Source organism: Drosophila ananassae, chromosome 3R (genome assembly GCF_017639315.1).
Source record: "Drosophila ananassae strain 14024-0371.13 chromosome 3R, ASM1763931v2, whole genome shotgun sequence".
Lineage (NCBI taxonomy): Eukaryota > Metazoa > Arthropoda > Insecta > Diptera > Drosophilidae > Drosophila > Drosophila ananassae.
Window position 1 is genome coordinate 14,245,120 of NC_057930.1, and position 12,755 is coordinate 14,257,874.

General features: G+C 40.1%; 1 protein-coding gene across 2 annotated transcripts in view; it reads right to left on the reverse strand.

Annotated features, from left to right (window-relative positions):
- Nucleotides 1-2,578, reverse strand: part of LOC6498614 (E3 ubiquitin-protein ligase TRIM9) — a 71,981-nt gene extending 69,403 nt beyond the window's left edge. For both annotated transcript variants that reach the window (XM_001963122.4, XM_014906717.3), the window contains exon 1: nt 1,199-2,578. In XM_001963122.4, the coding sequence (XP_001963158.2) occupies nt 1,199-2,095 (897 nt within the window). In that variant the 5' untranslated portion in view covers nt 2,096-2,578. The remainder of the gene's footprint in view (nt 1-1,198) is intronic.
- Nucleotides 2,579-12,755: the final 10,177 nt, after the last annotated feature.

Sequence of the window (12,755 nt, forward strand, 5' to 3'; positions counted from 1 at the left end):
GACTTACTGACTTCTTAAACCACTTTATTCTTCCTACCGACCAGAGAACTGAGAAATTCTTTTCGCACATTCTTTTCTCTAAACAAAAATGCTATCCATTTCATTTGCCTTTCTTCTCCTCGAGCAATATCCTTCTTGACCTGACTCGACAGTTGATTCCTTTGCTACGGTCTCGTCCTTTGTTTTGGCAGCCGCTGCAATTTGTCATTTTTCGCACTTCGGTCTGTCCTTGTCCGTGTCTTTATCCCGTCTCTTGGCTGTCCTCGTCCTGTCCGGGATGACAGGATATGCAGGCACTTGAAACATTTGCCATATTAAAATTGTTTGCCGTTGACAATTGCCAGCGATTCGACGACAGATGAGGAATTCTCGTACTCGACTACCGTCCTGGCAGGTGAACGAAACAGAAATTAAATTTCCAAAAAGGTAAGCAAAGGAAGTACGGCAGCAGACATAAAACTTATCGCTGAATTAGCGTGCCAAAGTTGTGAGATTGCGGGAGTCGGGAAGGGTCCGTAAAAATGAAAGGCTGTTGAAGGTGAGTTTGGTTCAAAATTGCCAGGAAAATGTCTTGAAGAAATAGTTTGCAAAGTAGCAGTTGGCAGAGTCGACTATCTAGTACCTCTAAGCCCATGAAACATTAAAGCTATTTTTTACAATTTGAACAATCTCACTCCATATTTCGAGTCTGATTGTCTGGAACTTCTTTTGAAAAATTCCATTATCCTTCAGGTGCCATCTATCTTTGAGATTCCAATATCCCCCAAGCTATGCGCCAAAACAGTGTTGCATGAAAAATGTTCAGGGCCAACAGACAAGCCATAAATTTTCACACAAACGACAGACGAAAGGCAAAACGAAATATAAACAAGAATCAAGAAGGAAGCGAGTCAGGATGTGGTCAGGATATGCGGTAGCTTCCCAAGTAAATACATATTTATTCCTCAAAGACCTTACTTTCGCCCCTAATTAGTTTGTCTTGGTGCTATATTTTTCACGACCATTTTTTGCCATTATTTTGAAAGAGTTAGAAGAGGGTTTCCTGGTTCGAGAATCTTTGCTAGGATTTCTTTGCCTTTGTGGCTTATTTTTAAAGGGATTTTTGGAAGGACTTCCGAAAGGAAACTAAACACTTAAAATTTATTAAACAATATTTTTTTTACAACACAATAGTTTTTATATTTCTAAATATCATTACCTTTTGAGCCTTGCAGGTGACGTTGATGGATTGGACGTCATGGGCCTGGTGGCGCTGCTCCTGGAGACACAATCCGCAGGCAGGTGCCTTGCAACTAAGACAGTACTGGGAGAGGGCCTCCTCGTGCTCCCCGCACACGGACTCACGCTGCTGGGCAGCTCCTCGGGGCTTCACCAGTGTGTGCTTGGCCAGCGGACCGCGGGCGGGATGACAGAGCTCCCGACAGGCGTCGCAGTATCGAATCTCGCACTGCTCGCAGACCAGCGAGGCCACCTTGGGGTCCGTCTCGCACATCTGGCAGCGGAGCGCCTCGCGGGCGCAGAAGCGATCGACGATGGCCTCCATGGCCCGGTAGGTGGGCAGGTTCCTCACCCCGCCATCGTCGAAGAAGACCAGCTTGCGGCACAGCGGGCAGGTGAGGCAGTAGGCGGCTCCCGGTGGAGCCACCACGTTTCCCACTCCCGGTAGCATTCCAGTGCCGGCATAGGAGACCGGCCGCGATGTGTTGGAGCAGCAGACGACGCCCGAGTCCGCCTCACTGAAGATGCTCACCTTGTCCGACTGATCCTGGTCGGAGGTGACGCTCTCGCTGCCGGTATTGGAGCTGGCTGTGCTAGCCGCGGAGCTGTGGGAGCTGTGACGGGTGCCGGGACCACCGGGATTAGCCCCAGATGTGGTTCCCCCGGCTGCACCGCCATTCACGGTTCCATGGAGCCCATTGTGTCCGGCGGTGGAGGAGGCCCCCGATCCGTTGGTGGTCACCGGGAGACCTGCCCCCGGATTATACGGGGTCTGGATGTCCAAAGCACAGCCCAGGCAGAGGGCGTGGAAGCAGGGCAGCAGCACCGGGTTGGCGTACAGCTGCTTGCACGTGGGGCAGCGCAGTTCGTCCTCCATTTCTGCTGCGATTTAATCCGGTTCTGAATCCGCTTTTAAAAATTGGTAAGCTCGAAATAAGCGATTTATTCACGGTCTCAGTTAATTCGGTTGAGCACTTTGGGCCAACATGTTTCCAAAGATTGCTTAAGATTCCTTTTAACACTTCACTTGGCAGTTTTAATCTTCAGTTTCACCTCTGCTATATTCCACTGCAGGCCAATTTCAAAAATCTTTCGAAAACAGCACTTTTAAGATTTTGTTTTTTAAATCTCTGCCTAGTTTTCGTGAAACCAGTCTTCGTCAGTTTCACTTTTATCCAAAAAATTGCACAACTGTTTTGGGTTTAATTTCACAAATTTTCGTATTCTCTGTTTTGAAAATTTTCAACTTTTTACGATTTTACGAGACCACTTCTTTCGACAAACATCCGCGACACGTCCGACTCGCCCGAGTTTATTTTCAGATTAAGCATCCGCCGTGGAAGCCTCGCCGTTGTGCCGTTGAGCACTTCGGATGGCTTCGTCCCTCGTCGTGTTTCGTCGGCAGGGTCTCTCTCTTTCTCTCACAAACCGTTGTAAGTCTTGCATGGAGTAATGCACTCTCCTGGGCTTGTTTTTGAAAAATATTTTAGAAGTTTAGTCTTTCTAAAAATCAAAACAAATCTTATAAGATTGTCCTTAAAATATAGTTCAAAAAAATTATTTATTTTAAAAAAATTGTTTATTTTCCCATTTATATAAAATTCTGAATCCTAACTCTGAATCCATGAAAGGCAGTTTCTCATATTTAAAATCACAATTTTAGTTTTCAATTTTAAAATTCCTTGAATATTATATTAAAAAAAAAAATACCTTTCATTTATAAACAAAACTCTCAAAAGAAACCATCAAACATGTTGCCACCGGCATCGAACAGAGTCTCTGTCATCTTATTATCACAATTTTTAAACAAAACTCAATAAGGCATAGGAGGTGGATCGAAAAGATATTTACTTAATTTATATTATTTGATTTAAATTATTTATTGATTTAAGAAAAAGAGCCTATTCTCTTGTGTAATATGGGTTCTCTTTTTTAAATTTATTAAATATATTTTACTTAATATGTATTGTGTAATATACTTAAAAAACCTATATATGAGATGGGAAATCCTATTTTTTTGAGAGCAATTGTATACTATAAACAAAACTCGTTGAAGAAAGCATCGAACATGTTGCCACCGACACATCAAACATTTGAGTAGGACTGAGCATACAACTCCACCCTGTTAGCGTAACAGAGCTGTTAAAGTTCAAAAAATATGAAAAATATGAATAGTTGTGAAGAAAGTAATAAGAATATAAAATAAATAAATAAATTTGTTGATATTATTGGCAAGTCATAAAAAGAACGCAATTACAACCTTTATCACCTGTATAGGCACAATTGAAAGCAGAAAACTCGCAGACTAACACGTTATCTTTTGAATTTCTCGATAATGCAATTGATAACGATTTCTAGATTTGACTTTTATTTGTGAGTTTTTTGGTACGTTTTTAAGGTAACTATTATAGTTTTAGGTGTAATATATTTATCATAAAATATTTTATCTTCATTTGGGAAAGTTCTCCTAAGATGAGTTAAAATAAAGTATCAGGATTTTAAAGTTAAATATTATCAGCTTGACTAGAACTAGTAGAACTATAATATGGGGCATAATTGTTACCTGTACAGGTAAGCCCGTAAACAGGTAATGGCAGTACCTCCACTGCACTGAACTGATAAGCCCGGCCAGCGACCCAATCGTGCACATGGCGACATTCCGGGCTCTTATTCATCATTCCTCAACGAAGGTGTCAGCATTCACGATTCTACGATCAACAAATATTATTGGACTGCTATGTTTGTTAAAATGATTCCAACTTGGAGACTGAGCTGGGAATGTTTTCGAGTTTGTTTTGACACCGAAGCGGCCAATCGAGCGGGAAATCGAGAACCCGCGATTGAGGAAAATAGAAAAATGCGCCCACGATGGCAAACGGACATTCGATATCTGAAATCCAAATACAAATAGGTGACCTGCTCTAGATGTTTATCTACACTCGGGAATATTTTCTAAAAGTAATATAAATTCATTCTCTTTAAAGTTTAAACTAAAATATAGAACAGATAACTCACTAGATCAGAACAATCTTAAGCTTCAAATCCAAACTTTTTAATCAGAGGCTGAAGCCAGAAGAGGTGTTTAAATAAAATTTTTTAGAAAATGGATTTAAAATTATGTTTCATGTTCAATCAATAAAAATGTATAGTTTAATATATAATATCTTTCAGTGTCTTCTAAAGAGCTGGGCAACATAGGTGAAACCAAAGACTGAACCGTGCCGTGCAACGTGGAAAGTGTCTACCACTGCCCTCACCCCACCAGAGACATGCGTAATCCGTTTGACTTAATAAGCCACGTTCCTGTTCGAGTATTTGATCTGGATTTGGAATCGGGAGGTGTTAAGTTGTCCCTCTCCCACCTCTGGCATACCCTCGATTCCTCCACAATCAAACACCAAATGAACGTCTCACTTGTCTATGCAAATATTGACAGACACCGCATTCGTATGCTTAATTTGCCTCAATTTATTGTTGTTTGTTTAACTTTTTCCCCAGAAAGTATAGCCTTCTACCACTATGCCCTTCGCCCCCTCTTGCACCAGGCTTACTAATAAATCACAAAATTGGACAGCAAGTGGCTGGGGCAAGGGGTCTAGGAGCAGGGCGCCTAATTGCCAGAGTATTGATTTTTGGTTTTTTCCCGAACCCAAGTGTGAACTTTGGGGAAGGTGGAGGAGTGGCGCCAAAAAAAATACACATGTATCCTACTTATCGGGTTGGGGAACTATAACCTCAGTCGGGATTGATGGCAATTCTAATTATCACTTTCATTTGAAGATACATGTGTTATATTACACGTGTCGGACAGATAAGGTTCATCCAAACAAAACTAACTACCCTGTCGCTGCCCTTTTGGAAAATTGACTATCTAAAATTTACCCTTTTAAGGCAATGAAAATTCCATGGATCAGACGTGGCTAGTCGGGCAATGCCTATAATTCACTGAAGCTTAAAATATTTAAAAACTTTTAGCACGTTCACTTGCCACTAAGACTGCACGGAAAATCCATCCCAGCCGAGAACCACTTTCACACCCCTTGAAAATCCCCGGCTCATCTCTGTGCATTTTTGGTCCACTTTAATACCGTATATCATGTGGTGTAACCACGGCCAAGGACATTCGCCATATGCGAGTATGCATAAAAACGCAATAATAACAGTGACCCCCCCAAGGCACCCACTCCACTCTATGCTGTACCGAATAGCAGAAATGCTTTGGTCACCGCGGGTGCGAAGCATTTTTTCCCACTTTTCCCGGCTTGATTTTGGGGAAAGCTTTACGTTGGACAAAAAAAAGGACTGAAAAGGAAAGCAGCAAATTTTTTGACTGGCGGCGCTTTAGCCTGGCTTTTTCCCGGCGAATGCTGTGTACGTGTGCTGGCTGATTTTTTTTGCGCTTTTTTTCGAAACCATCCCGCCCCTCGGTTCTTTTGGGGGCTTTTGTCGTGCTCCGGAGCGGAGACAGCGGTTGCAGCGGCCAAAAGGAGCGGGCAGGACTCGCTATCCGCCGCCATTGTCGGGTTAACAAACCCACCCACTCACACGTACTCGGTTGGGAATGCAAACAGCAAAAAATACTTTAGCTATAATAACCATGACTTTGAGGAAATTAGCATGAGACTTATGAATACCCTCTAAAAGAAAATTGTTTCTTGTGTTTATTTTTATTATAATGCAAGATTACCAATAACAAGATTGTAAAACATTTTTTATATTTTTTGAAAGATGTATTTTGAAATGTTATAGGATAACCCTAAAAAAAAGGAATTTGTTTCTTAACTTTAAAACAGTTTTAAGTCTCGTAAATTCAAAAATATAATCGAAATATACAACTTTAGTATAATACCAAACAGTCCATAGTCTTCAAATCTTTACTAGGTTAGATATTTTTTTAATATGCCTATTTACTCAAAACGTAAAACCCTGAACAAATTTCATTGATATCTCTAATTTCCTCTGCAGGTTTCTCAAACATTTCTTGATCCTAAGGAAACCCAAGAAAATACATAATTAAAATTAAATTAAATTATAGAAAAGCTAATAATAGCTTGGCTGGCAAGTCAAACACAACTTTTAAAGTCATCTCCGAAATGGTAATGGCAGTTCTACAAATATTGGCTGGGTATCATAACAGGATTCTTTTATTCAACTTTGGCGAACAATATGTAAAAAGTTTAACCACAAAATACAGAATGGAGTTAAGAACCGTGCCGTGGGGCAATAGGGAGATGATACAGGGAAGGGGCTTCCATGGAGGAGGAATCCATGGAGTCCCTGCTCCGTTCACTCGTTCAGGATAACATCACCAAATGAGATTAGGAAGGACATTCGCGTATTTAACACAGACGGACGCTGAAACTGCTACCCAAGCAGCTGCAGTCGGGAGGAGAGTGGGGCTGTAGGATGGCTGGTAACCAGTAGGATATCCTGACTGCCTGTTAGACGGACACACACACACACACAGACAGTGAAAGGACCTCTGCTGGGTATCCATACTGTTGGGTTTTTGGTGTCCTTCTTTTTTTCCAAAAATGTTCAACAGGGGAATTGTGAGGATGTGGGGGGATGGCAACGGGGAAAGGGAAAAGGAGTCATCCTGCTAATATTGTGTACCACGCTTAGCGCCTCTGTTGTCATTGCAGGAAGTTGCAACAGTTTGAGGCATTGTAATTGCTTTTTTGTTTGTCCCAGCGAGGCCAGTTGTATGGGCTACAGGACACACAGGACCTTCTAGAATTGCAGCAAAATTTTTAATTAGATTTTTTGATTTTTTTTCCCCGTCATTTTCATGGAACTAATTTTTTTTCTTGTGTTTGCCGCCCGAGGTTCTGTTTTCTGTGTTTTAGCAAATGACAGTCGCCTTAAATTGGGTTTCTTTTTTTTTGGGGAGGGAAGAGGTAGAGTCCTTGGACACGATTGTTAACGAGTTAAAGCACAGATAAGGCACAAATTATGGGGCATGACAAATTGGTCAATGTTCGTTTTCGGTTGGAAGGATAATTTGTGAATAATGAGGTTTTGGCAAGTGTGAGGAAAGTGCGAAGATTTAAATTTTAAAGAGAATCAGAATGGAAGAGAACCACAACTAGTAATTAAATTAATTAAAATCACATTTCATTCAACGAGTGCGAAGCTTATCCTTTGCATCTGAAAGATGTACAAAAACTCAACCGCTTCCAAAAACAGCTGCAAAAAGTTCTTGGTGAACCTCAGAATAAACAAGAATGCGTAGCATATAATTAAATACTTTTTGAGTATTCTATTGCGGGGGAGTCGCAACACATGAAAAAACAAAGCGAAGCTGTAAGGGAGATTCTACGGCGAAAAACTTCATTGCAATTATGAAATTTTAGACATTCGGATGGACTGCAGCTTGTAAAGCTCCCTTCGTGACTCCTTCCATGTGTTGTTGTCCAGAAAAGTTGTTTTGTGGTTGCGGAAAACATGATACGGGAATACACACATCACAGGAGCAACCAAAACGGGGAGGATTCTGGCAAGACCTGGGCTGGAAGTAAATTGCGTGGAAATCAAATTGCACATTTCATTGTGAAATCAGATACTTTTTGGGCAACGAAACCAGACCATTTTGAGCAAAGAACCCATAATTAAAGTATGATATGTATTTGTGGCTTAATGGTAGTATTTAATTAAGGCTCTCATCCTTTAAAATCTAATACAAAAAATGTTAAGTAAGAAAACCCACAGCTATTCATCTTAATTTAAAAATTTTCAAATAAACTATGAAACTTAATTGAATGGATATAAATTTTCTTTTATATTCGATTGTAATTGAAAGTACATTTCGCACTATTTTCCGTTGCCAACTGAACTGAACATATCCTGGCAAACAAACCAAACAACAAATAGCCAACAATGGGAATGAATGAGAAGAGCTCTGGATGCTCCATGAAGCAACCGCATAACATCAATTATAAATGCACTCGATAAATTATTTCCAAGTATTAACTTGGCTTTCAGGCACTTCAACAGCAGTTGGCCAGGTGGGCGGAAAAAAGCTCACACACACAGCCATTGATTTATACACATAAGTACCTCTCACGTGTATATGTGTATTTACAAAATTATTTTAGTTTACTTTAGTTTGCTGAAAGTTTACCAAGGAAAACTAACCCAAAGAATTTTCTTCTTCATTTTTCTTAAGCTTCCTTTTTATTCTTTGTTTTCTAGGGAATATGTTTGGGGGAGCTTGTGTGGTCGTGTGTATGGGTGTTGCTGTTAAGCACTTCCGGTTGGCTGCTCGACTGCTCGCCTGACATGCGTTTCCCTCCAGGACGCAAAGAAAAAAACGAAACCAATGAGTCCTCTGTGGCTTCGACCTGCACTTGCACCTCTTGGCTTCTGACAGTTCCTACTTTTGCGTCCCCTTCTCCCGGCTATTCCCAGGCTTGATTTTTCATTAAGTTCGCTGGTGCACAGTGGTCACGATTTGAAGATCACTGTGCGTCAAAATCAACCTACAAATTCTTTTTTAGATTTTTTGTGCAATTTTCCTTCATAATTTTCGAAAAATCTATGGAAACGCAATTGTGAGCCCCAGCGAAGGCTATATCTTGGTAATCCGATCCTTGAGCGGAATACCTTAAACGATTTTTGGATCGATTCTCCATCGATCTGCATCAAAACCTAAGAACAAAATATTTTTTAGATTTTTCGTCACATTTTCTGGGCTATCCCCTTCCAAATGGGGAAAGTGCATGGGGAGGACAATATGACCCCCTGCGAGGGCTATATCTTTGCCAATTTTCATCCGATCCTTGAGCGGAGTACCTTGAACGATTTGTGGATCGATTCTCCACCGATCTGCATCAAAACCTAAGAACAAAATATTTTTTAGATTTTTCGTCACATTTTCGTCACTTAAACGATTCGTAGATCGATTCTCCATAATCTCCATATGGTATTGTTTAATTAGACTATGGATACGTAAAAGATTATGGAAGCTGGGACTTTTAGTAATATAGAAATTTTGTAATGATTTATTTGTTTTTAATTTATTTTATCTGACTGAACAATATAATCCGAAACGTAGTTGCCTGGGTGTATATGTTAAGCTTAAGAAGCTTGCAAAACACCTAAATATTTCTATAATTTCGAAAGAAAAACGTGTTATGTGACAAATTATAAATCTGAAAATGTAAACACTTATATTTTCGTTGCCTAGTTTTATGGGTCCAATAAAGTCGATTAGCAATGAAGAGTAACGGTTTACCGTTGGTTTGCATATAATAACACTGCTGAAGATCTTATTAATTAGCAGCAATTCAATGAATAAGATTAAAAAAATAATTTAAAAAATAGCGCCCTCCTCCTCGATTCTCATAGGTTGCACTTAAGCAAACCTGAAAATTGAAAATAATTATTTTTTTTTCTTGTTAATTTTGTTGGTGATTTAATTTCTTGTTTTTGCTTTTGTTCTTGTTGTTGTAATTATTGTTTTTTATTGTAGCTTTTGTAGTTTTTGTTGTTTTTGTAAATATTTTATAATTTTTTGTGGTATATTTTTTTCTAAACTTTTTTTTTCCTCCCCCCCCCCATGTATGGCGTGATCACTCCCGTGATTTCACCAATGCCGTTGGGGATGGCCATCAAAGAGCCCATGTAGTTGAGACTCATGTCCAGAGGACTAAGTTTCATGCCGGCGTAGAAGGCACCCAGAAGACCCTGCAGATGGTGAATAGTACGACGACAAGGACACGATCACAGCCGGCAAAGGAGGCGCTCGCCATGGAAATGGCAGGACCGAGGAATGCGACGACGGCTAGCTGAAGCACGGGAAAGCCAGCAAGAAAGTGTAAGTTATATATAAGATGTCCACAAAAACCGTGACAATTACTTACAAAGATCCCAAAGATCAAAGATTTTTATGTTTCTGGGGGGTCCCCTTCAAGATGGGGAAAGTGCATTGGAAGGACAATATGACCCCCTGCGAGGGCTATATCTTGACCAATTTCCATCTGATTCTGAAGCGGAATACCTTAAACGATTTTTGGGTCAATTCTCCATCGATCTGCATCAAAATCTAAAAACAAAATGTTTTGTCGATTTTTCGTCACATTTTCTGGGGTATCCCCTTCAAAATGGGGATAGTGCATGGGGAGGACAATATGACCCCTTGCGATGCCAATACATCTAGGGAGCGAAAAATAAAGAATCCTTTTTAAGCCAAAGCAAATCTACATACATATATCCTTTCTTATTTACTTCCGATCCTTTAGCGAAGTGTCTTGATTTGTAAATCAATTTTTTGTATTTCTATTTTGAATCCCCTCAAAAGTATTTCCCATCAACATGTTTTAGATTTTAATTACAAAAGTCTCATGTAGAACCACAGTGCATGAACCACTATGCTGTAAGTCACTCTTTTGTTGGTTTCTTTTGGTTTGGCTATCGTTAGCAAAAATTATTTTCAATTAGCCCGCAACAGCGGAACAGGAAAATTGATGGGCAACAATTTTCTGTTTGTTTGCTCTCCTTGAATCGAACAAACTGCGGATTCCAATGTCCTTAATGCAGGTAAGATAACTTAAGGATATTTAAAGGATTTGGTGGTAAGCCAGTTGTAAATATATTAAAGAAACTTGGGCATGGGAACTAGCATCAATTGGCAGTTTTTCAGAAAGGGAGAATAAATAATAAAAGCATGCATTTGAAAATGAAAATATGATTTGGTTGACAGCTTATAATTTCAAAGCATAGCTTGCAAATAACTGTTAACCGTTTTTTTGCTTACGCTCTGTTTGCGAGAGCAACCGAAACAAAGCATGCCGTTTCGGTCCCTCTCTGAGCAGCAGGCTTTGTTTTTTTTTGTTTCGGTTTTCTGTTGAACGAATTACAATGAGCAAATCATGAAACTCTCATCTACCGAACATCGCTCAATGAGAGATTTGAGTGACACTCGCACAGAGAGACTCAGTAAAAGACCGATTGACTGAAAAAGTCAGCGCAAAAAGTCGTTTCAATAATTTGTTTTCGTTTCGCTGCACAGTAGCACATGGTACATGAAATTTGACGAAAAAACTTTTTACAATTTTAAACGTGAATTTTCCAATTTCAAATAAATATATTGATTATTTTAATTAAAAAATGAATATTTTCCTTTTAATTTATTTTGAGTTAAGCTTAACAACTAAACTTTGGACAACTTTGCTGTCCATTTTGTTAAATATTGATGAAATTGATGCACTTTTTTATTAAATTCTCGTCCCATTTTCAATAAATTTGATGAATCACGGTTTACACGAGAGATTTACAAAGCAAATTGACAAGTTGAGCCCACTAAACTTCACATACACACATACATGCACAAAAGACTTTTTGAATCGTCGAACGCAAGCAAACGGTCCTAGAATGAGCAGACCAAACGAAAACAGAAAAAAGTGTGCTTTGACTGAGCGCGAGCACAATTTGTATACGAGCAACTCAATCGGTTGCTCTCAGACTTTTTGCTCAAAGTCTCAGTGACAAACACTTATTTTGAGACCGCTCGAATCGGTTAACAGTTATTTGCAAGCTATGTTTCAAAGTGCAAATCGATTTATGCTTTCGGCCAACGCTTTCAAATATTTTTACGAGTGACAGGTTTTTATTAAAACTATTAATAAATAATTCAAAAATAATTGCTAAACTGACGTTTTTTTGCTTTGCTAATGTTTTAAATTTATATTCATTTTTGTCTAAAATATAGTTTGGACAGCTTTATCCATTAAACGCCCAAAAGTAGGCAACAGATTTGGCTTAACTCTTCCCATTTTTGCAGCTGACAAGCCAAAGGGTTATCGGGCTATTTCTGGTTGTGTAGTTTCAGTTGTTGATAGTTGCCTCCCCCCAAAACAATGGCATAACAATGCCGGGGGCGTGGTCAGCCTCTTAGTCCTGCCACAGCAGCTGGTCCTTGACCTAAGCCTGACCAAAAGAAGATAAAAAAAGAAAACCAAACACTCAAACTTTTCCCATTTGGCCCATTCAAATGCAAATCGGATCGCAAATCTTCAAATGACTTCGATTGGTTTTCTGGCCTCGGCTTTTGTTTTCCGCTAGCGATGTGCTCCTCAAAAGGCACTCCTGGACAAAAGACTCCTAATCAGAGTCCGAGGCATAGGACCAGGGCCAGGACAAACATGTAAATGCATTAAAACAATGACAGCCACAGAATTTTAACGAATTTCCCACCACATCCAAAAACGTGGCGCAATTTAATTTTCTCCCAAAAAGGAAGCCCGTCCCAGGTCCTGCCCTTCTCCGGCGAAACTTTATGAGGCCGACTCCCATTTGCATTTCTCTGAGAACTCGATTTCCGCTCGGTCAAGTGACATGATTGATACTCCCGGTCGCCAGCCATCTGAGTCTGAATGATTCCAGGCGATAGTCCTTGCCTCGCCTGTTGCCTCCGGTTGCCTGTAAGAACAACACTCGGGGTCCTGACATCAGCTAGGACATCTGCAGGCGTTGGCGACATGAGGGCGGAGACCGCAGACGGACACGGGACATGCAGCCGGGTCCGGAGTCCGGAG